Here is a 25,910-nt window from a genome sequence, read left to right on the forward strand (position 1 = left end):
ATTTCTCTATGTGTAATTCATTCCATTATGTTTCAAAATATAAGTGATTTTGGGCAACAGAACTTTTCCGCCCATTGGTCTAAAAAAGAAAGGTCTATTAAAAGCAAAGTTCCAAACTGGAGGTCTTCACTTTGCCCTTATTTCTCTTTATTCAGATTTCTTAATTTTTTTAGACAGATAAAAGGCTGTAGGCTCAAGCCCAGGGTAAGCACATATGTATCTGATGAATAAAAAAGAGAAACAGAACTTGGATATTTATTGTAGGCTATAAGAGTTTGTGTGATTGAATTAATACATTTTGGAAGTAATAATAAAAAACTCTTATCATTTGTTAAACGTATGCTGGAACTATGCTAAGCATAACGTATACATAGAAAATCTGAAGACAGTTATTACCCCATTTTGCAGAAATCAAGGTTCGTAGAAGATGACTAATTTGACTAAGCTTATTTACAGGGTGGGCAGGCATTCCAGTGCCTATGCTCTCCACCACCACTGCTCTATACTGTCTCCAAGAGAACATTCACATTGTTAGTTCCCAAAATATTTCTAGACGAGATCAACCGCAAGGTAGGGTAATAGAACGTTGGGTTTAACTGAGACACTGTGTGTTACTTACTTTTTCTAAGCCTCAATTCCAAAATGGACAAACTTTGACCCGCTTCATAGAACCATCTTGAGGAGCTCATGGCATGATGCCCCAGGTGCAGAGCACAGTGCAGGGTGCATCAGAAGCGTGAAGTACGGGGGTACTGATGTTGTTTCTGTCCCCACAAGGCTCTGCTCTTCCCATTTACTCTTGCTATTACAGATTTACTATCTTCTTTTGGTTCCTGACAACAATCAAGCTTAAGTGATAACTGGGAACCAAAGGCAGAGCTTCCCTGGAACTGATTTTTGGAGGATGGGGTGATATGGGCTGATATTTAGTATCATAGTTCATGTCTATGCAACACTAAGAAGTGCAATTCATGTTTCAAGTAAGTACGTGTGTGTGTGTGTGTGCGTTTATGTCTATGCTAGGCTGCTCAGATTTCCACCCAATCCAGACATAAAACTACAGCCCTCCCAGCGCTCAGTGAAAGCCTGCGCTGTAGTTTTCCTTAGTATTCCTCAGGTCTCACTTACAGCGCATTCGCTCTTTGACCCCACTGGCTATTTGTATTTCATACCAGAAACTCTTGGGGGGTCTGCTCACCAGATCTACAAACATTCTGCATACCATCTGTAGCTACAGAGACCATTTTTAGGATTCTAAAAAGGGGTAAATATGAATTAGTTTATTTCCCTGATGCTTCTCCAGTATTTTCTTTTTAAAAATTGCCTAAGGGTGGGACACAATTCTAAGAGGAACTTTATCTAACAAATGCAAAAAAAAAAAAAAAATCTACCAAAAAAAAAAATTGCTTAAGTAGACCCATAATCTCAGAACAAAGCAGTAAGGCCATTTAATATGACTAAAATGGAGACATGAACTTGGTTATCATTCAAGTGGCCTCTGCAGTGCTTAGAACCTCGCAAAGGGCATAGTCCTAGGGCGTGACTAAATACACGTAAAACCAAAGGGCAAATACCTTGACACCATTAGCTATATAGCTATGGAAAACAAATATGGACAAGGAAGGACGGGCTGTGGAAATGAAAGGAATAAAAACCAAGTATTTCTTACCCTGCATTTTTTCACAGACAAACCCATAACCTTCTTTTCCACAGTCTTCAAAATACCATTTTCCAGTGAAATGAAAATTAGGATTACTTGACAGCAAGGCACAGAGAGGAATGTGTTTTTGAACTTCAGTGATATTATAACTTGGAATCTTTAAAAGAATATATATGTATCAAAAATATGGTAACATATAACATTGAAACATTGAACATATAGCTTTGAAATTTTTATTAAGGATAAATTTAGATCGGCATCATTGTTCTTTTATTTGCATTTAATAGATCTGCTGACAAATCACTTTATAACCTACGAAATCAACAATTACTGTGGTGAGCAAAGCAATTACATTTATGGAACATGTGAAAACTATATGAAATTACATTATTAAAAATTAATAAATGAATGACAAGCGAATATCAATTTAGACCTAAAAATATAGAAAGAAAAAGAAAAAGCTTGAGTAAACAAGTCTCGAATAAAATCTCTTGTCAAAATGATTTCTAAAAAATAAATCTCAAAACTTACATTTATTACATCAACTGGAGACCAGTTAGAATATGCCACAGGCTTTCCATTTAGCCATTTTTCATAATTACTATTTTGTAACCCTATCCACACATTAGTGGTCTGGCCAAAAAGATTCATAGTAATGAAAGCTGAAAAATAAGAATACATTATCTAATTTAATACTGTGGAAATCATTTGAGCAATCATTGAATTCTTTTTATAGCTATGATAATATTTAAATGACAGCAAAATGTAATTACAAATCAATCGTAGCAATTTGTTACTTTGTCTTTGTTAAGGTAATGCAGTTTCTTTCACTTTTGTTTTAGTTTAAATAGAAAGATTAGCTAAATAACTTGCGATTTCGTCATAGCATCAATAAAACAATTTATAGTGTTCATTCATTTTCTAGCTAAATAACCTGAGATTTCATCATAGCATCAATAAAACAATTTATAGTGTTCATTCATTACCTTTCTAAACACAAGAGGATTTATCTACTGTATTTAAACTAAAGTTTGTAATTGTCTAAATAGCAAATGTATATAGGTAAATCTAGAGGGATCTAAAAAATCATACCGTGTAATTCTAGTAGAATATACCTAGATTATTTTACCTATTTTGAAATACAGATCATAAATATGTACTTATTCTTTCTACTGCTTTTGGTGAGATGAAAGGCTTCAAAACTTAGCAGTTCATAAGCAATGTGGTATACTTACTTTTACATGTCATGTGACAAAACCTTATAGGTCAAACTGAAAATATATATGTCATCAGCAATAATATTTTAAATGTATACACAGAAATAATAAATTTGTATTTGGTAATGTTAGTTTTTTGTCGTAAAATATCTTAATAAATATTGAATAAAAATGGTTATGTTGGCCTGGGTGAACATTGAATACTCCACCTTGCTCCACTTCACTTTCAATGGCCACCAGTGTCCCTCCTGCTTCAACACAGAAATCCCGAGCACCTGTCCAGCTCTTCTGATTGCTTGGGTCTTTGGGGATATTCATCAAAAGACACTATAAAAAATGTTAAAACAAAATGTTCATTTCCTTATTTTTTAAAAAGTGGATTAAAAATTTCCCAAAGAAACCAAGGGCCGGTTTTGAGAATTTTTTTTTTTTTTTTTAATTTTCAGGGGCAGAAATAACTCATTTTTCTTTCAACTGCTGGGAACGTGTTAAAGCAAAACAAAGAGGAGTAGCTTTCTGGGTGAATTGCGACTTGCCTGCATTTGCATCAGGCAGGAACAGAAGCAAGGATGTCTTTTGTCATGTGTGTTATCAGAACAGGGTCTTTTGCTCAATGAAGATTAGTATCTTTCCTGAAAAGAGCCAGTCTGATTGCAAAGGTTGCAGTGGTACATTTAATTTAAAAAAGAATTCCGGGAGTGGTAATGAATAATTTAGTTCAATTTTATTTACAAACACATTTCCTCACTTTAAATGAGAGAGGAATAGTGGAGAATCAAAGCATATCAGGTATTTAAATTCCCTAAATTCCTGGAGCCAGCCCTTTGGTCAGTAAATCCATCAGAAAGAGCTGCAAAAGAAATTCTGAGCCCATGGGAGGAGATGAAAGGAGGAAATGAAACCTAGAAGGAAGGAGAAAAGAGGGGCAAGGTTGGCCAGCGGCATGAAATGGGACACAAAATGAACGGCTGGGTGGTTTGGCAGTGAGAGTTGGTTGTTACACAGGAGAGAGAATCGTGTCTGTAACGTGACAGAGGTTTCTTTATTATGGGATGGGATGAGAAAGGGAATGATACATGCTAGGCAGACCAGGCAGGATTGTAGATACGGTTTTTTTTTTCCTAAAATCTCAGTGAAATTTAAAAATATTGGTTAGGACCAGATGAAGTTAGGTGAGAGGGAGAGAGAAAAGAGAAAGGCTATAGTGGATTACGCCAAGTTCCAGAAAAGGAGGGAGAGATTTTATGCGAAAGATATCCCATCTGGAATTTGCTAGAGATTCCTTTCTCATACGCAGTTCAACCCTAGTCATTGACAGGTCAGATCCCAAAAACTTGCCACTGAGAAAATTCTAGCAGCACGATAGTTCCAGATTAGCGTAAAAACTTACACTTGAAAGAACATCTTTCCCTGTCTTACTTTGGAATAATATCCTTCCGATCTTTTCTTAATTTCTAAGTTCATCGGTTCCCCATCCCTCCTCCACCTTCGTATACTCCTTAGGGCAGGGGGACCAAATCTTACTCCCTTTGAACATCCTATCAGAAAGGGGGCCCAATAAACATTTATGAATGAAAATAAAAGCCAATAAACCCTAAAATAGTTGTCAAATGACATTGTCAAGCCCAGAAAGGCAATTTGCCCCTCAGGGGATATTTGACAATGTCTTGAGAGATTTTTGGTTGTTACAGTTTGGGCTAAGTGTTGTTACTGACATCTGGCAGTGCTGCTAAACATTCCACAACGTGAGAGTCTGGTCAGTCCTCCAAACAAAGACTGTCCAGCCCAAAGTGTCAACAGTGCAAAGCAAAGCTTTTCAGAACTCAGTCCTGAGTTTTGAAAAGGTAAAGCATGTTACCTTTTGCTTTAAACCCTTCAGAAATTTTCCACTGCTCATAGGATAAAAACCAGAAACCCCGATGTAGCCTGAAGTTGGGTCACTAGGAGAGAAAGTACATTTCCAATTCTTTTGGTCCCCTTTGCCTTGTTTGCTTCACAAAGAAACTGAATTGGGTTTAAAGGAGTTTAATTTTATAACAACTATCCTTTTATCTATTCCCTTTCATTTTGCCTCTTTCCTCTAATTACAAATTCTAAAGAGTGGCACATACTAATTATTAGGAAGTCTTATCATTTAATGTGAATTCACCTTGTGTTCAGATAGTTACACTAATGAACCATTCATAAATACCAATGAACCTCATTGGTTCAGTTGGCTCAATAAATCTTTCTGGAAAAACATCCCCCTCCTCTCACCCACAACGTTTTGACTCGGCCAAGATTTACTGGCTTGACTTTGGAAGTGTGGCCTCCCATTACCACAACTTCATTGTTTCCAAAAATATAACATAGTTACTAATGTACTCTATCTATAATGGTGTCATTAATAACTAAAACAAAGCAGCAAGATGAAGTACAGCATCCTTAATTTTAAATTGTTTATTTACTTACTACTTTGCAAAATGTGATCAAGTTTAATGTATCTCTGATCATTTCTGAATTAATATATGTACTCCTACTGATTCTAAATGAGTTTTGAATATAAAATCCTTTCTTGATTCAAACTAATTTCTAGCAGTGGCACCTGTGGCTCAAGGAGTAGAGTGTCGGCCCCATATACCGGAGGTAGCGGGTTCAACCCTGGCTCCGGCCAAAAATTACAAATAATAATAATAATAATAATAATTTCTAAGTCAACATTTGAAAATGAGGATTCGCCATCTTCCCTCCAAAGTTGGTCCTTTCCTGATGTTACTGTATAGCCTGAAACCTGGAGGCACTCTCACCCCTATAGCCCTTCCATTTGGACATCCTATTTCTCAAAAAGTCCCTTCACCCATCCCCGCATCCCAGCTGCCCCATGGTCTTTGTCATCCTGTCTTAGACCAAGCTACTCATCTCTTGCGTGGACCACTGTAATTGCTTCCTAACTGCCCTCATCTTTCTCACCCATGCCCTTCTCCGACATATCCTTGGTGCTGCATCTAGAGCAAAGCCTTTCAAGGTTCAGTTCTTGCCTAGCCCTGTCCCTCTCTAGTTTAAAACCCTTCAAGGGTTTGCCATTACTCTTAGGACAAAAAAATGAGAAATCCTAACATCTAATATCACCCTCGCCTACTTCTTCCTGCCTCACGTTCCACCATTCTAATTTTCTTTAGTTTCTTAAATGTCACATTCCCTTAAAATGTCACATCACAGGACCTTAGTACATGTTGCTCCCCTTACATTTAATGTTCCCAGCCCTTCTGACCACCTCAGTCAGGTCTTCCTGTTATGCACTTTCATAGAACTATATAACTTTCCTTTGTTATCTATGGCACAGTCTTAAATTATGCAGGTTTTTTTTTTTTTTTTTTTTACTAAGGTTTATTCTCCTTCTAGTCTGGAAGTATCAAAAGAAAAAGGGTTGTGTCTACTTTTCCTCATCATTGAGTTCTCAGAATCCAAAATAGTTAAATGGTGCTGGTGAGAGGGTGTGGAGAAAAGGTAACACTTTCACACTATTGGTAGGACTGCAAACTGATACCGCCTCTTTGGAAGGAAGTATGGAGAATCCTCAAAGAACTCAAATTAGACCTTCCATTTGATCCTGCAATCCCATTACTAGGCATCTACCCAGGAGAAAAAAAAATCATTTTATCATAAGGACATTTGCACTAGAGTGTTTATTGCAGCTCAATCCCCAATCACCAAGATGTGGAATCAACCCACTGCCCATCAACATATGGATGGATTAATAAACTGTGTTATATGTATACCATGGAATACTATTCAACCATAAAAAGGTGGAGACTTTACACCTTTTGTACTAACCCAGATGGAGTTGGAGAATATTCTCCTTAGTGAAGTATCACAAGAATGGAAAAGCAAATATCCAACGTACGCAATACTAACATGAAACCAGTAGATGAACAAATACCTGCCCACATGAGAGAAAACCACATTAAAATCAAGGTGGGGGGAGAGGGGGCTTGGTGTGCTCTCACCTAACAGGCACAACGTAGGGTATGTGGCACACCTGTGTGAGGGGCACACCTACAACTTGGATTCTACCCAGAAAGCACAAACGATGCAATGTACAATCGTTTGTGCCCTCATATTAATCCGAAAAAAAAAACAACCTAGTTAAATGAATGAATGAATGAAGTGTGAAGAACTTGAATAAATTCCAAAAACAGAAGAGAGAACATTTTAAAGGAGAAACTATGCTGTGCTAATATTGGCTAATCCCAAACTAAATGGTACCAAGCAGCCATTAGCACTCAATCTAAGTCTCAAATAAAAATGTGCAAGTAGAAGCACAAGAGTTAATGTAACACACAAGGAATCCCTTCCTCCCACAGCTCTGCTGAGACAAGTAGATGACTCATTCTCCCTGGGTCAACCTGTGATCAAGACTCTTTTATTGTTTTTTTATTTTTTATTTTCTTTTTTCTTTTTTTTAGAGACAGAGTATCACTTTATCACCCTCGGTAGAGTTTTGTGGCGTCACAGCTCACAGCAACCTCCAACTCCTGGGCTTAGGTGATTCTTTTGCCTCAGCCTCCCGAGTAGTTGGGACTACAGGCACCTGCCACACGCCTGGCTATTTTTTGTTTGCAGTTTGGCCGGGGCTGGGTTTGAACCCACCACCCTCGGTATATGGGGCCGGCACCCTACCCACTGAGCCATGGCGCCGCCCTGATCAAGACTCTTTTACACTGTCAAACACAGAGGAAATTACTTACGAGACATTAGAAAAGATGCTTAATTTCTGAGTATTTCAGTTTTTAAAACTGAAAGGAGGTTAATTTGTCATCCAACTAGTATTTTTTTCTTAGAAATAACCAATAAAAATTAGTCCTAAGAAACTGACAAACCAGAAGCAAGTTTAATGGGAAATAACTATATTGGAACCTATTCAGAATTGTAAACTGAATAAGGCATGATCATTAACTCTGTTTTCCTTCTGTAGTTTTATTTGTTGATGGGGGAAAATCCCATTCCCAGCTGACTCTCAACTCCTCTCAGCTATTAATTCTCCCATGAACAGCTTTTCTAATAATCTGATAAATCCACTTTTCTAAGATGTAGATAAGGCAATCTCAGAAAAGAATTTCCTTTAAAAAATAAAGGGGCTGAGGGGTCTGGCTCATGCCTGTAATCTAGCACTCTGGGAGGCCGAAGCAGGTAGATTGCCTGAGTTTAGGAGTTCTAGGCCAGCGTGAGCAAGAGCAAGACCTCGCCTCTGCTAGAGAAAACCAGCAGCAGCAGTAGTGGGTACCTGTAGTCCCAGCTACTTGGGAGGCTGAGGCAAGAGAATCACTATACTTTGCAGCCCAAGAGTTTAACGTTGCTGTGAGCTATGAACCCACGACACTCTACCCAGGATGACAGAGTGAGAATCTGTTTCAAAAGCAAAACAAAACAAGACCCCGCCCCCCCCCAAAAAAAACCTAAATAAATAAACAATTAAAAGGAAAATGTTAAGGTAAAGGAATGAAACCCCTTGGAATTTTATCTATTAATAAGCAAGGGAAGTCACTGTGGGTGAGGAGACATGGATGGTGACTCTGATACTGTGCCCAGAAAATGATCACCTACTCATGAAGCCTGCTGTGACGATGTTCTTCACAATCAAATCCTCTGAATACCTTGTTGACAAAGTTGTGGAATTATGATTGTTGAATTGCTGGGCAAATATTGGCTGCACGTTAGGATAACTGAAGGAGCTTTTCTTTCTTTTTTTTTTTTTTGTGGTTTTTGGCTGGGGCTGGGTTTGAACCCCCCACCTCTGGCATATGGGGCTGGCACCCTACTCCTTTGAGCCACAGGTGCCGCCCTGAAGGAGCTTTTTAAAAATTCAGTTGCCTGAATCCCACACAGATAAGTTAAATAAGAATTTTCAGGACAATATTTCACCTTGATGTTTTTAAAAAGCTCACCTGCTGATTCTAAATATTTGACTAGGGCTGAGAACTACAGATCTAGCTGTTAGTTATCTGTCAATATTTTTCTACAACTCTGAGCTACATGAGGGCATTTTAATCCTGCTCCAGGGCTAGCTTCAGAAGGCCCCCTACTCTCATTTACGTGTTTATGCTCTATTTCTTTTGTGGGAGGCATTTGCTTGTTCTTTTGCCCCCAGTTTGTTCCACCATGACTGCCACTTTGTTCCCAACGCGTGCACAGGACTCATGGGTGGAGCTTAGCTATGCAGACAAAGCTTGGGGGAAGGGGAACAGCCAAGAGCTGAACTAAAACCAACGATTCTAGGTTTCTAAGAATTATTTTTCTAATGCCAAGGATTTGACTTACCTTTAATTTCCTTAACATGTCCATTTTTATACATGCAAAGAAGTATGAATTAGGAATAGAACAGTTGTGTTCATGCTTTTGGGTTGTTCACTACCTGCATCAAAAATGTGATTTTGAGATGAGATAGGTATTCCTGTGTGCCTGTTCCCTGCAGACCACCACAGGATGCACTTATTGTAATAGTTGTGAAAACTATTTGTTTTGAACTAAAATAATTAGCATTAGTTATTGATAAATATTTTTCTCTAACTCTACATGAAAGTGTTTTAAGCATTAAATAAAAACAAACCCACAACCTAAATGTAAGAGCTCTCAGAAGAAAACACAGGAGTAAATATTCATGAGCTTGGATTTGGCAATGAATTCTTAAGTATAATATCAAAAGCACAAAGGACAAAAATCCAAAGTAAACAAGTTAGGCTTCATCAAAATTAAAAACTTTTGTGCATCAAAGGGCATTATCAAGAAAGTTAAAAGACAACCTGAAAAATAGTTTGTAAATATATCTGATCGGGTTTCACATCAAGAATATGTAAAGAATCATACAACTCAACAATCAAAAGATAACCCAATTTAAAAATGGATGAAGGACTGCGATAGATATTTTTCCAAAGAAGTTAAACAAATGGCTAATGAGCACATGCAAAGTTGCTAAACACCATTAACCAGTAGGGGAAGACAAATCAAAACCACAATGAGATGACATCTCACACGTATTAGGATCACAGAGTGCTACAACAGAAGAGGCAGACAATAGCACGTGTGGGCAAGGATGTGGCAAAATTGAAATCTTCATACACTGCTGGCAGGATTGTAAAATGGTTTAGGCACTGTAGAAAACAGTGTATCAGTTCCTTGCAAAGTTAAACATAGAATTACTAGATGCCCAGAAATTTTACTTATAGGTATATAATCAAAATAATTGAAAAGAGACACTCAAAAAACAACTTACACACCAGTGTTAATTATAGCATTATTCTCAATAGTCAAAGAATGGAAACAATCCTAGTGTCCATCAATAGATGAAAAAATAACAAAATATGGTCTATTCATCTATGTGAATATGATTCAGCTTTGAAAACGAAGAAGGTTTTAATATATGCTAATATGGATGAATCTTGATAACATCATGGTAAATGAAATAAACCAACACGAAGACAAATAGCGTATGAGTCCGTTGCATAAAATATCCAGAATAAGTACATTCACAGAGATAGAAAAATTAGAGGTGACCAGGGGATGGAAGGGGAGGGGAAGGGAATGGAAAATTACTGCTCAATGGTTACACAGTCTCTCTTTGGGATTATGACAAAATTTTGGAAATAAGAGATGATGTTTGTACAACATTATGCAGGTAATTAATGCTACTAACTTGTACACTTAATAATAGTTAAAATGACAAATTTTATGTTATATATATTTATCCTCAATAAAAATGCTTAAACCCCCCAATTGTCAAAGGTTTTAATAAGAGACTTAGTAATATCCACACTCGGTGTCTTATTGAATAAGAGCCACAATTTTTTTTTTTTCTTGAGACAGAGTCTCAGGCTGTTGCCCTGGGTAGAGTGCCGTGGCATCACAGCTCACAGCAACTTCAAACTCTTGAGCTTAAGCAATTCTCCTGCCTCAGCCTCCCAAGTAGCTGGGACTACAGGTGCTAGCCACAATGCCTGGCTATTTTTGTTGTTGTTGCAGTTTTCATTGCTGTTTTAGCTGGCCCTGGCCAGGCTCGAACCACCAGCCTTGGTGTATGTGGCTAGTGTTCTACCCACTGAGCTACGGGCACTGCCAAATTTTTCATAAAGAAATGTAATAATTTAAAACTGGTAGGAAGACTTTGTAGTTTAAGAAAATAAGAAATATACAAGAAAGAACCAACTATTAAAAATAGTGCACTTTTATGCAATAGTAGAGTTTTGAAGCTCCATTACATTATTCTAGAAAATATCTCACAGGGCCATTGGGCTGATTGTAACATGGGGCTAAGCTGGAATGGCAATTCTTTTAGAAAAATTATTATTAAAGGCTTGATTTTTTTTTTTAGAGCAGTTGTAGTTACACAGCAAAATTAAGAGTAAGGTACAGAAATTTCCCACATATCACCTGTCCCACAAATGCATAGCTTCCACCATTATAAACATCCCTTACCAAAGTGCTATATTTGTTATAGTTGATAAACCTACATTGATGTATCATAACCACCCACATTCCATAGTTAACATTAGGGTTTACTATTGGTGTACATTCTATGCATTTGTAAAAGTATTGCCCATTGTATTATCATTCAGAGTATTTACACTGCCCTAAGAATCTTCTGTGCTGGTGTGGGTGTGGAGAGAAGGGGACACTCTTACACTGTTGGTGGGATTGCAAACTAACACAGTCTCTTTGGAAAGAAGTATGAAGAATCCTCAAAGAACTCAACCCTCCATTTGATTCTATAATCCCATTACTAGGCATCTACGCAGAAGAAAAAAATCATTTTTTCTTTGCACTAGATTGTTTATCCCAGCTCAATTTATAATCGCTAAGATGTGGAAACAACCCAAATGCCCATCAACACATGAAGGATTAATAAACTGGTATATGTCTACCATGGAATACTATTCAGCCATAAAAAGATGGAGAATTGACATCTTTTGTATTAACCTGGATAGAGTTGGAGCACATTCTCTTTAGTAAAGTATCACAAGAACGAAAAACAAGTATCCAATGTACTCAATACTAACATGAAGCCAGCAGACGAACTAATACGTGCCTACCCAAGAGAAAAACTTAATTTAATTCAAGCCGGGGGGAGGGTGGAGGACTGGAGTGCTTCTACCTAATGGGGACCTCCTGGGTGCAGGACACAACCAGGACTTAATAAACACAAACATTGTAACCTAATTGTTTATATTCTCAGATTAATCTGAAATTAAAAAAAAAGAAAGAAAGTTCTGTGCTCTAGCCATTTAACCTTCCCTCCCTGCAACAGTTGGCAATCACTGATCTTTTTGCTGTCTCCATAGTTTTGCCTTTTCTGGAATGTCATATAATTGAAATCATGTAGTACCGTAGCCTTTTCAGACTGGTTTCTTTCTTTTAGTAATATGCATTTAAGTTTTCTCCATGTCTTTTCAGGGCTTGACAGCTCATTTCTTTTTAGTGCTGGGTAATACTCCATTGTCTGAACGTACCACAGTTTTTATTTACACATTCACATTCTACAAGGCATCTTGTTTTTTCCTAAGTTTTAGTAATTAAAAAGAAAGATGTTATAAACATCCATGGGCAGGCCATTATTTGGGCATAAGTTTTCAACGTGTTTGCGCAAATACCAGTAGATGTGACTCCTGGATGTCATGGTGAGTATATTTGGTTTTGTAAGAAACTGCCGCTGTCTTCCCCAGTGGCTGCACCATTTTGCATTCCCACTAGGAATGAACGAGATTCCTGGGGCTTAGCGTCCTTGCTAGAATTTGGTGTTGTCAAAGTTCTGGATTTTGGTCATCTAATAGATGGGTGGCATATCTCACTCACGGTTGTATTAATTTGCATTTCCGGAGTAGCAATCCTTAAGTTCTAATATAAAATGCCAGGCCTAGGAAAGGGGCAAAACCACCAGACTCAGGGTCAGAAAATATACGGTGATTCTCAGCCTGTCAGTTACTCATTGTGAAGTTTCAGAAAAGTCACAGTTTTATTAGCATCAGTCTTCACACATGTAAAGTGGGGACAATAATTTTGTATACTGTAAACACTCAACAAAATAAAAAATATATGCATATGAACTCACTCAGGAAAGTCAGTTAGCCAAGAGGGGAGGCAACCAAAATATCCATCAACTGACGAATAATAAACATGAATAAAACACGGTCTGTCCACACAACAGGATCATTCAGCTTTAAACAAGAAGGAAATCCAGTCACTTGCTACAACACTGATGAGTCTTGAAGGCTCATATTAAGTGAAACAAGCTGGTCACAAACAAACAAATGCTGTACGATTCCACTTATGAGGTATTTAAAGAAGACAAATTCATAGACAAAGAAAGTAGAATGGTGGTTGCCAGGCACTAGGAGGACAGACAGGGAGCTGCTTTTTAATGGGTACAGAGTTTTACCTTTGTAAGATGAAAGGGTCTGCAGATCTTCTGCACAACAATGTAAATGTACAGTACTTAATATTAGTAAACAGGAAACTTAAAAATAGCTAAAATTGTGAACTATATCTTATGTGTATTTTATCATAAATTAAAAACCAGTGCCAAATATACAGTCGGTATACAACAAATGTGTGTAAAATCCAAGCGGCCCCATTCCACAAATTAACACGGAGGAAGAACACGGAAAAATTGAGGATGCCCTGCCTCCTCCGCGTCAGTCTAAGCGCTCAGTCAGCGCTTAGATTGAGAACTGGCCATCCACGATTGAAGAGCAATCTCACATTAGCATATGAGATTATGACACAGTTTGGGTTTTTAATTCTCTGAGAGTTAAACAATTATAATTTGGGATGTATTTTAATTACTTACACCTAAGGCCTATAAAGTTATTTTATTATAAAACATAAGGAATGGAGAGAAAGTCTAGGCCTTAATTGAAGGCAGTATCAGAAATAATAAATCTGGTTTACAATATCCCCATTGGCAATTTTTTTTTCTTAATTCAATTCTGTATGAAAGTACCAGCTTTATGAGACTCAAGATGACAGTGACCAAGCTAAGTTATTAGTCTGTTAATTCACAAGTGGGCAGAGCGCTGTGCTGGCTCCAGGCATGGAAGACACAAAAGGAGAAGGTGGATCTGGTCCCTCTGCGGCTCACAGCTCTTTCAGGAGCACGGGATAGACATGTCCAGGCATGCGTGTGGACATGCACACGTGCACACACAACTCACAGCACGCTAAGGAAACCTTCATCCAGAACCATAAATGACTATGCCAGGTGTATACCAATGAGGGGTGGTGTCCAGGCTGTGTTTGACCAAAACTTTTTTGTTCCAAAAGGTTTGTTACTAAATGGAAAACTTCTCCAATCTCTTGAAAGTTGTAACCAAAAATTCCAAGTCCTATGGACAACTCTTAGTTTTTTAAGAACCCTTCCGATTTTTTGATCGCTTTCTAAAATCAGTATCAACAAAAGAGAAACAAAGGTAACTTCTGGAAAATGAGTTTACCTTATAGTTAAAATACAGCCATCCCTTGGGACATGTTCCGTGTTGTTTTGGTGTATTATTCTCTTTCTCGATGACCCAAATCTTCTTTCTCTTACAGATACTTGGCATAGAAACTGAACACTCTTCACTACCCCAGAGTCCTAAAGGAGAAAATGGGTTAGAATTGACTTAAAAAACAATGGTGACTCTTCGTAGCCCTTCTCTATAATATTATTTTCGTGATTGCTATGCTTTTTGAGAATTTTTTTAAATGTAGAAACTGAACAAAACTTAACTACTGATCAGGGAGTTCTCTAGTGACAACAACTAACTGGGCAAGGTGCCAAATCAGTAATGCTAATTTAGGAATGAAGAATTCTGCAAATGCAAAGAAAACAATCTAAACAAATACTGCAACTGAAATCACAGGGTTGATTAAAGCCCCAAGAATATTTGACTTGGATAGCAAAAGAATACTTTGCAGAGGAATATTTTTTTTAAAAAATATTCAGCTTCAATGTACAGAGAGAAAGAAGACAATAAAATAGTACATGGTTGTTTTCACTTTATAATTCTTTAGAAAATTCCATAGAAAAACCCATTCAGCAATTTCTAAGAAAAGAGCATTTCTTTTTTTTTTTTCTTTTTTTTTTATTGTTGGGGATTCATTGAGGGTACAATAAGCCAGTTGAAAAGAGCATTTCTTAATACTGACCCTGAAATAAAAGACTCACAGATAGACATGCCCTCGATAAGACATATCCTCAAGTCCTAAGCCTCCTGCAAACTGACTTTTTTTTTTTTTTTCCAATTTAGAAGATCTATCGTTTCAGAGTAAGGGTTATACCCATGTAGAACATATTTTAGCATTTGAATCATAAGTCCCAGAACAGTGCAGGGTGCATGAAAATTGCAAGGGTAGTCTCAGTTTTCTAGCATTAGGAATATGAGCCAAAAAGACGTTGGCATTTTGAAGGAGGGGCTGGAATATTCTGTTCAACACAGACAGCTGCTATCCTTCAGTCTCATAAAACAGCCCTTTCTGTAGGCTGTTGTGACACCTGCTGGCAAAAGCAAACTGATTAACCACATGGATTTTCCTTTCCTCCATTCAGAGGACGATTTCCTTTCCTCAATGCCCTCACACCAGGGATTGCTCTCCATGTTTATTCCGACCTGGGGCACAGGTAGGTTATTAATCTGTAGAGAGGGAATATCATTATCTTTTAATCTGTAGAGAGGGAATATCATTAGCTTTAGAAAGGTGGGGGTGGGAATAAGGGAGCATCAATCCAACAACACTGTACAGATGAACACAATTAAAACCAGTCTTCAACCTACACATACTTCTAAATTCAAGTTGTAAACAATTGCTATTTAATGAATTGCTGGCGCAAGCAGCAGTTAATTCCAGGTATTAAAAAAAAGGAATATTGAATTGAAGAAAAATTTTTAGTGAGTGGATAAGTCTTTAGTAAGTGGGAAAGCAATTTCACAGAGTTTAAAAGTTCTGGCCACTTATAAATTGGATACTAGCAATCAGCCCATATGGAAATTTCATGGAGAACAGCGTTACTTTTCAAAGTTGAATTGAAGGTGCCATTACTGGTCAAGTGTACAGAGACATGCTGTGCACACCCATTTTGCCTGCAATTCATACTCTTTTTGGGAGATGATTGATTTTGCTTTCAACAAGATCTCTTAAAGTGTAAATGCATTTTTTGGCACCACCCCCAGTATGTTTTAGCAGTTTCAGTGGGTCCATTTTTTGGTGCTGTTTTGGTCCATTAGAAAATATTTATTCAGATGTAAATTATTTTCAAGAATGTGATTGTATGGATTAAACAGAAGGACGGGCCATCCTTAAGCCTTAGGACTGGCAAAATTGAACACGGTCAACTCAAAAGAAAAATTAGTCCAACAGAACCTTCTCATTGAACTCACGCAATGAAAAGGAGATTTCAAGCCTCCTGGAAACCACCAGTATAAACCCCCAAATGGATAAAGAAAATAACCTGTTATGGAAGAAATGAAGCCACATCTCAAGCTCTGATTAGTCACAGATATTTCTCTCCCTTTGTCCCAGTTCTGGTATATTACTGGTGTTCCATCTCTCCAGCTGTAGGAAAATTAAAACTTTTAGGGTCTTCTCTCATTCTGCATGTTCAATTTCTAATACCATTCTTAGAGTTCTGAAGTATGAATTAAAGGCATGATGTTTTATTAAATTAATAAAAATACTCATGTGTAACACAGTGCCTATAGTTAACAATATTGTACCGTACACTTAAAATGTGTCTAAAAGGGTAGATTTTATGTTAAGTGTTATTACCATAAAAAATGAATGAATGAATAAATAGGGTAGGAGGAAACTTTTGGAGGTAATGGATATATTCATGGCAGACCTTGTGGTGATGGTTCTGTGAGTATACACTTAAAACACTCATGTCTTTAGTTAAGGAAATGAAAATTTATGCATAAAAGATGACATTTGAAGACTACTCAACAAATTGATTACTAAAATCTGATCCGATCATTCTGCATATAAAAACTTATCAAACAAAATTAAATGTAAATTGATCTCGGTTCATACCGAAATTCATCATTGGCTGTTTCTTCTTGAAGTCCCATCCACCAGTTTGCACCATACTTTGACAACTATTAAAAGAAAAAAAAAAAAAAAGGAAAATGTCAGCATTTATTCTACTTGTTTTCCTTTTTCACTATTAAGATTAATGGGATTGCTGTTAATAGCTTGCTATTCTTTTGTATTTTACCCCATTGTCTAAGGAAAAGTATACTAAGCCCTAGCATTTTGAGAAAACCTGAAACTTCATTATTCTAAAAAATTCCTTCCCCATTATGGCAGAAAGTTGAATCAAACATTGAAAATAATTTTTGCGTAATACAACTTGAAAAGTAAACTTTTCAACTATATAAGAGGGATTTAAAAAGTAATGTTGTAAAGTAAAATGAAAAATGATTTCCTTTCCTAACTAAAAATATGCATGGCTTATCCTCTTAGTGATTTATAAAAATTCATTGAATAGGTCACATCTATTAGAAAAATAGTACAAGGCACAAAAGCATCAGTAGTATAAAGATTTTGAACTTTAGTCATTGGTCTGATTGGTAAGCCTTAAACAGCATTAGCACTTTCCCCATTCGAACACAACACAGCATCGGACAAAATACTACAGGATTCCCAGTATTTAACAATGAGAAAGTTATCCTTTGTTTATTGTATTAATTTTTACACCAGTATTAATCATGTGGTCCTAAGTACAAGAAAGTCTAAAATCGAAACACAGGCACACACGTGTTAGAGCAGATGTAACGCTCGACTTACGATGCAGGAAATTGAAATTCCCTCTTTAAGTATAAAAGAGAAAGAGGCAGTAAGGGTTTTTGTAAGACCTCTAAATCAGTGTACTTTATGGTGTAAACATGTGTTATGTGTGTGTATCAGTATGTGTGAACCGTAACTTTTATATGCTAAAAAGTGTTAGTGTAAAGGTATTATATATTCAAATACATACTCTCATTTCTTCTGTAAAGACTTGGGAATAAATTTTAAGACATATTATTTTTCTGTATGAATTTCAGGTCACTATACAATAGAACTTAATAGCTCTCTAACATTCTAATTTATAAGCAGGTATTTTTATTCCTTAAACATTGTGGCTGTTTGCCGTATCAGCAATTTGAGACTAATACAAGACGGAACAACTATAATTTTGGATCCCTGAGGTGCCGTTTCATGGACATGTTCTTACATGCTGAATTTAGGTTCCCATTGTCAGACTTTGGAATGGGTCTATTGAGACTGGCTGTGAACTCAGTGGGAGAGCCACAACAATTTTATTCAGTCTAAATAGGTCTCACGTGCAACAGGGGTGGAACTCATGGCCTGATTGTTCACTACCCCAATTACGGAGCTCTTAAGAGAAATTATAATGACTGCATCTTAAGTGACATATTTATTACCACCTTGCTTATGGCCTGGTAATCTTCCACCCTCCACATTACAACCTTTGTGACAGGGCACAGAACTTCCTAGGACATGCTTGAAGATTCCCAGACTGAAAAAAAATCCAATGTCAAAAGCAGATGTTTTAAATTTTAGCTGAGGCATAAGACTACAACAAGAGAAAACTTGTTGCTTGTGCTTGTATAAAGAAATGTGATGCAAACACGCATTTGTAACATCAATTATGTTTTGATAGATACAAACTGCACTTACAATTAACATTACATGGAAAGAACACTTACAGATAAACGAAAATCCCAGCAACAGTTAGCATATTAATTTACTAAAAAATATAAGGAAGAACAGCTTGTCCTCTCTTAAAATGTTCCCATCAAAAATGACAAGACTGGGCAGTGCCTATGGCTGAGTGGGTAGGGCGCCGGCCCCATATACCGAGGGTGGTGGGTTCGAACCCCGCCCCGGCCAAACTGCAACAAAAAAATAGCCGAGCGTTGTGGTGGGTGCCTGTAGTCCCAGCTACTCAGAAGGCTGAGGCAAGAGAATAAAAAAATAAAATAAAAAAAAAAACAACAACCAAAAAAACAACCAAAACAAACAAACAACAAGACCAAGTTCTTTTAAAGGGTTTTAAGCCCCATATATTGGAGGAAGACTAATAGATTTGGTAGGTATTTTTAGAAGTATTTAGAAATCAAATTTTAATAATAATGATAAGTTGCCATTTCAAAAATGCCAACGTTGCATAACAGTGTAAAAATGTTAGCCACGTGGACCAATTGGGTAACAGTATATGTCAGTTCCTAAAGAGCTTACGCCTTCCCCCACCTGCAAATTAATCTGATTATCAAGATGGCTCCCCAAATGAAGTCACTCTATCATGCCTTGTAGTCTTCTGTTATTCAAGAGTTTCAAGCTGAAAACATCTTGTTAACAATGTTTTCTTCGCTTCAGATTTTAAAAACTGTTTAAAAACCCAGTTTCCTTGTTCATAAGGGATTTTTTGACACTTCAACTAATCTTATTTTTGTTTTACACAATTCCAGTTACTACTCTTCGGAGGTGAGCTATACAAATCAGAAATGTAATTTTTAAAATATTTAATTACTTATTTCTATTCTTCCTACATTTATAGGATAAGCATGCCACAAAAAGTGAGTGGCATGACCTCCACAAATTTGGCTCCTCATCCTGTAATAAAATAAGTTCTTCTGGATTAACCTATTTCAGTAGGACATTCTTAAGCATGGGATTTCTTACTTACGAAATGTGAACGTTCACCATAAATGCCACTTTCACCACCACCAACAAAACATGCTCAAGGTCATAACAAATTGTGCAGAAATAAGAACTGCTTGCAAATCTACCACCTTCTTCTAATTTAATACCCTTTCCCATTGATATTTGCTTATAGACTAAATGTTTGTGTTCTCCCCAAATTTACATGCTGAAATCCTAACCTCCAAGTTGATACACGACAAAGTGGAGGGAGACTTAGGGAAATGATTAGGTCATAAGGATGGGGCCCTCGTGAATGGGATTGTGCCCCTATGGCAGGGACCTTGGAGAGCTCCCTTGCTCCTTCCACTATGAACACAGATGAACACAGGACACAGATGAACCAGGAAGTGGGCCCTCACCAGACATTGAATCTGACAGTGCCTGGATCTTGAACTTCCATCCTTCAGAACTGTGAGCAATAAATTTCTGTTATTTGTAAGCCATCCAGTCTATGGTGTTCAGCCCAAATAGACTAAGACAGTTCTAGGCCCCTTTCCTGGTCTCCACATCCTGTACTTACCAGTAATTTTTTTTTTCTTTTCTGTAGCACAGTAAGGTGTTAGATGAGTCAGAAGATCACCCATAACACTGATGGGACTTTCTATATTAACATGGTTATTGGCTGGTTGACAATTTTGCTATATAAATCACCACAATGTTTGTCCTATTTGAGATCAGAGTCTGCCCCTGAATCATGGCACTGGCGACCACGACTAAAGCTGCCAAGCTCATGGAGTTTCATTATTCTTTTCTGTGGGAGTTATTAACTTCACCATCCCCACTGGCGATTAGAAGATGAATTAAATAGAAAGGTGAATACAGAAGGCTTACAGAAGTTCCCAGAATAGCCAAGCTCCTGTTGGAAAAATGATGAAGCCTGTGTTGTTTATGCCTGAGATGGAGTTGGTGGCCATCTTTTGGGGAAGGATTCTGGAACTAAATTTTAATGCAATGAAGACACTGTGCGCTTATATGCCCTGGAGACTGCTGTTCTGCTGTTGCAGGCAATACTGGGTAGGGTTTTTAAATGACCTTGTAAGTCAGATGGCCTGGGTTTCCTTCCAAATTCTGCCACTTAGCTGCCATGTAACTAAGTTGCTTAACCTGTTTGAAGTCTTTGGTTCCTCATCTATAAATGGTACACATAAAAGACTTCCAGGTTCTTGGAAAGATTAAATTTTAATGCTGAGCACCATCCTAACACTGTTATGGTACATACTGGCCAAATGGCAGCTCTTTCGAGGATAGACATTTTGCATATTGTTGGATTTGTTTTTAGCCATTCATCTGATCTCTTGTTAGTGTCATCTGAGGCGAGGAGTTTGCTGTCTGGCCAAAGAAACATGGATTTTCTGACATTATAGTATGTAATTTGTTAATATTGAACCTACATTATGGTTTCCCTCCAGTGCTCCAGTTGCAGGAGTGGAAAAGTGACAAAATAGCATACACACTGATGGTGGATCTAGAGGTGGTTCTGCCACTGAGCGTCAGCAGCATCATGTGCTTGTTATCTGACCTCTGACCTGAGCTGCCTACAGCTATATGAGCAAAAACAGGATACAAAAATGGTAAAGCCCGTGAGCTTGAAGGAAGACATTTCTCCCATAGGCTTAGGATACTTTAACATAGGGCTTTGTTTTAACAGTTAACTTACAAAGACATGAAAAGACGATAGAGCCAGCCAGGCGCAGTGGCTCACACCTGTAATCCTAGTACTCTGGAAGGCCAAGGCGGGTAGATCCCTTGAGCTCAGGAGTTTGAAACCAACCTGAGCAAGAGCAAGACCTGGTCTCTACTAAAAATAGAAAAAACTAGGTAGGCGTTGTGGCAGGTGACTTAGTCCCATCTCTGTGGGAGGCTGAGGCAAGAGGATTGCTTAAGCACAGGAGTTTGAGGTTGCTGTGAGCTAGGCCGACATCATGGCACTCTAGCTTAGGCAACAGAGTGAGACTCTGTCCCCCTCCCCCCAAAAAAATGATGGTATCTCTAGTAAAGATTCCTGGATATCAAGAAATATGGTTAGATTATAGAGAAAGGAAATGGCTTTCTCATACTTTCAAAGGCTTCCTAGGGAAGTTGGGAGTAAGAGTTTTCCTCTATGGGGCCCCCATGGAAATGTGCATCTACTGCTCCATTTGACTCACAGCATCATATCATTTACAGACTTTTAATTTTTATTAAAAAACTGACAGATAAAATTGTATGTACTTATTATGTAAGACAAGATGTTTCGAAGTATACATATCCAGATTTTTTAAGAACACAGACTGTGCCAGGCGTGGTGGCTCATATGTAGAGTCCTAGCAGTACAGGAAGCTGAGGTGGGAGGAACTCAGGAGTTCCAGACCAGCCTGAGCAAGAGCAAGACCCTGACTCCACAAAAAAAAAAAAAAAAAGGCCAGCAGGCATTGTGCGCATCTGTAATCCTAGCAAGTCAGGAGGCTGAGGCAGCAGAATGCCCCCAGCTCGAGCCTGAGGTTGCAGTGAGCCATGACACCACCACTGCACTCTGTTAGGGCACAGAGTGAGACTTTGTCTCAACAACAACAACAACAAACAAAATACACAGACTGTATCTCGTACATTCTTTGTGTCCTTGACAAATATCACAGTGTCTGCTACACACTTGATGCTTAATAAATGCTTACTGAAGGGATACACTGAACAGTACGCTATTCCTTGCTGATTAGTTTGCTCCTTTCTGATTAGCTTAGTTCCACAAAGGACTGAGTAGTTTTTCTCTACTTTAAGTTGACATGGAAAACTACTCCTAAATATTTTTTGTATATTGTCTTTACAAATATAAAAGTAGTATACTCTCGTTAGTAAAACTGGAAACCTTAAAGCTGCCCTATACCCCCCCCAGGTCCTCCTGTCCCTTATTTGAGCCTTATTTTCCACCATGGTGTTTATCCATTTATCTTTTTCTAATACCCACATATTACATCACTCTATGTATTTACTAATATTGATTATGGTCTTTCACTCCAGACTAGATTATAAACTCCATGAGGGCAGGAATTTTGGTGTGTTTTGGTGTGTTTTAGAGTTTTGATAGAACTCTAGTCCCTGGGAGGGACTCAGTAAATGTGTGTTGAACGAGCACATGAACCTCACAAAACAACAAAATTCTACTTCCTCTCCATTGTTGCTAACAAAGAATGAAGAGAAGTGAAATGACTGAGCAACGCGGGAAAACTGTATGGCTGTGATTTTCCCTTAACCTCTATACCTGGAAGAAGAGCAGTTCTCGAACATCTATGGCTTCTATTGAAACTTAAGTAAATGTCTGAATTCAAATGAAATCCACACCCCCCAAGGACAGAAGCCAGCCCTGAACCCTGAATTTCTCAAGGAGCAGTGTGTTCTAGTACCACTTTTATTTTGCTGTGGATGAATTCCTGCTCGTGTGCGGAGTGAATTGTGAGAAGATCACCGCGCAGCCAGGCACAGACAAACGCAACGGCAGACCAGTCTGAGGCATAGGTGTGAAAAAGGTATTCTGAGTCCTGATAGAAGAGCCAGGGTGCATCTGAAAGAAGAATAAACGATTCAAATAAGGCAAAACCAATGACGCAGAATGCAGCTTAAATAAGGTACACCACAACTGACCCCAATTTTGCAATCTGGCCACTCAGCATTAAAAAAATTTTGTATACACACACATATGAACATGGACACACACATCTCTATGAACACAAATACATAATTTGCTTATTTTTCTTGGTCCACCTCATACAAGAAACCATCATTAGTATACAAAGGTCAGGGATAGACACATTTTAAAATCACATGTCATAAAAATGACCAAAGATATTAGTCTTCAATTATAATTAATGGGCACATTTATTCATTTGTTCATTCATTTCAACAAATTATTTCTAGGTTGACACGAGAAGAGAGAGGCTCAAGCGAGGACTTGATAACACAGTGAGGTGTGCAGAACCACGTACATGGTATACAATTAGAAAGACAAGAAGTGCCAGGATTGCTCTTACCGTACTGGTACCAGGATGGAGTCTTGGGTCTCACGTCTGCAAGTGAAAGCAAATCACCTTGACTGACCTTTCTTCACAAGTGCATTGTCTCTGAGTTACCTCATCTCTAAACATATCACTCTGTATTTCATCTTTTTAAAAATCACTTTTAAAAAGGTACATTAGGCTGTTGGGAACATATGATCAGTTCTCCTATTTGAAGAGGAGACCCCAGAGAGGCCTTTGATTAAGGAAGGAAGGACACAGACATGGCTGGGGGCCCAGTGCTTCCACTTACTCATTTCACAAGTAGTTCTGTTTGCTTATAAAGTCAGAGTGACATTTCTTTCAGACTGTACTTGCACAATAAAGTATTCTGCAATATTAGCTGGTTGCCTTATTCCTAATGAACTGACTTGGCATACAGCATTAGTGTCATTTTTTTCTCATTTCCTCATGATGGATTCTTTGTTGAAATAGTGTAATTTGGTTCATCAAGCAGGTTGTTGGTATTGTGGTTCAGGGTGCTTAAATTTTAAGGTGCCTGTAACCCTCTACTTGGGAAAGTTCTATTGGTTTTTAGAAGCCAAACATATAGTAAAAATCTGATTAATATTTTTACCTCTTGGAATTTTGCATATCCACTCGCGTTTGGAATCACAGTGCAAGGGTAGCAAGGTTTTGTTTGCCTTAAACACAGCACAATTTCTTGCATCTTCTTCCAAATAAATATTGTCTAAAAATGAAGAGACAACCTGCAGCAGATGAAGTTTGTTATTCCTTAATGATGATTCCCCCACAACAAGTTCCAACAGATCAAAAAAGACATTCCTGTACATAATCACTATGGACTTCTAGAGAGAGCCACAGAAAATGTCTGGATAGCATTCCAGTTAAAGTTTGTTGGACATTCGTGAAGAACAAGCCAAACAATATTTAGTATTTTTTCTTAAAGATCCTATCCCTTTAAAAGAGGCATGCTACCCCTTTCTCCAGAAGGAACCAATCAGATGCAAGCTTCATTCTGCACTTACACTGATTTCTACTGGCTGGGTTAGTCTCACCTTGAAATCCTGGGTAAACTTCTCAAGGGATCAAGGTTGTGTCAGATTTGGGTATCACCTCTGATGTCAATTATTTTGCATATTTGCTAAGCTTTTAGTCTCTAATTGTTAGCCCTAGATAACAGGAATAGACTAATCAATTAATAGATTTATCAGGTAACTATCCATCAGTATCCATGCATGCCAAAGAATTCATATAGCAGGGGTATGAAATAAATGTGCTTTTCAATTATTTAATGACTACCTGACAGAAGAGTGGATGGACTACTAGTGAAATTGGGGTAAAAATTTGGAAAAAGGAGGATATTTTGAAACCATTTATATTCTTCCTCAAACATGTACATAGTTATGCAACAATTCATCTAATTTAGATATAACTAACATATGAATACATATCCTCGGGTTCAGAGAATGGCATGAGGAGTAGTGAGGAACTCAGTCCACTGCTTCATGGCCTTGTCTCATTTATTCTGAACCACATTGTCTATTCTTCTCTTATTACTAATGAGTTTGCTTTGTTAAAACAAAATGAAATGCTCTCAACCTCTTAGTTTTTTAAGTGCTGCACTGACTTTAACCACCCAACCATGCCATGCCGTGGCTGCCATTTACAGGGTGAGTTGACTCTTCTATATTTCTTCTGTTTTCTGGGCCTAGGTTTCTCCAGCAAAACAGATGGATGGGGCTTAGTGATCTTCAAGATCATGTCCTGCTCTCTGAACCTGACACTCTTCCAAAGAAGCAGTATTGGAGTAGAAATGTTATTCTTATTTTTTAACTAGTATGCCCTTAGCATTATTTCAGTTTCCACCAGAAGCATACAGCTTCATCACAAATCCCTTGCCGCAATTCTGAATACAATCTATGTAGTGGGCATTTCTCCTTGGTCTTTACCATTTCAAAGTTAGGCTGCTGCTACTTTGCAACTGTGAGATATTACAACATGTGGCTTTGGAGTCAAGACAACCTATGTGCAAATCCTGGCTGTCCTAGGTATTATTGTAGGCCAACTACTTAGTCATTCTAATACCCAGGGTCCTGAGTGATTGTCAGGATGGATTAGATCATGTATTCAGCTTGGCATTTGCAACATTGTGCAGCTCAATGAACAGGAGCAGCCTTAAACACCCGTGCAGGTTCTTACTAGTGACCCCATGTCACAGATGAAACAGAATAACTTGATTTAAGATGCATGCATCCCATTTCAATCTGGGATACGGCTTCCATTTTTTTCCCTGTGAATCTTGAGAAAAATGTGAGAATTCTTCAGTGCAATAGTGGG

The 25,910-nt window shown here is 37.8% G+C and overlaps 1 protein-coding gene across 2 annotated transcripts in view; it reads right to left on the minus strand.

Annotated features, from left to right (window-relative positions):
• PLA2R1 (phospholipase A2 receptor 1) overlaps positions 1-25,910 on the minus strand; it is a 134,605-nt gene that overhangs the window by 16,333 nt on the left and 92,362 nt on the right. For both annotated transcript variants that reach the window (XM_053597839.1, XM_053597838.1), the window contains exons 15-23: positions 24,187-24,319; positions 23,586-23,621; positions 22,962-23,119; positions 16,909-16,973; positions 16,331-16,434; positions 14,337-14,476; positions 3,087-3,204; positions 2,192-2,322; positions 1,670-1,817 (exon numbers count right to left, since the gene is read on the minus strand). In XM_053597839.1, coding sequence (XP_053453814.1) covers positions 1,670-1,817; positions 2,192-2,322; positions 3,087-3,204; positions 14,337-14,476; positions 16,331-16,434; positions 16,909-16,973; positions 22,962-23,119; positions 23,586-23,621; positions 24,187-24,319 — 1,033 coding nt within the window. The remainder of the gene's footprint in view (positions 1-1,669; positions 1,818-2,191; positions 2,323-3,086; positions 3,205-14,336; positions 14,477-16,330; positions 16,435-16,908; positions 16,974-22,961; positions 23,120-23,585; positions 23,622-24,186; positions 24,320-25,910) is intronic.

This window comes from Nycticebus coucang, chromosome 7 (assembly GCF_027406575.1).
Source record: "Nycticebus coucang isolate mNycCou1 chromosome 7, mNycCou1.pri, whole genome shotgun sequence".
Taxonomy (NCBI): domain Eukaryota; kingdom Metazoa; phylum Chordata; class Mammalia; order Primates; family Lorisidae; genus Nycticebus; species Nycticebus coucang.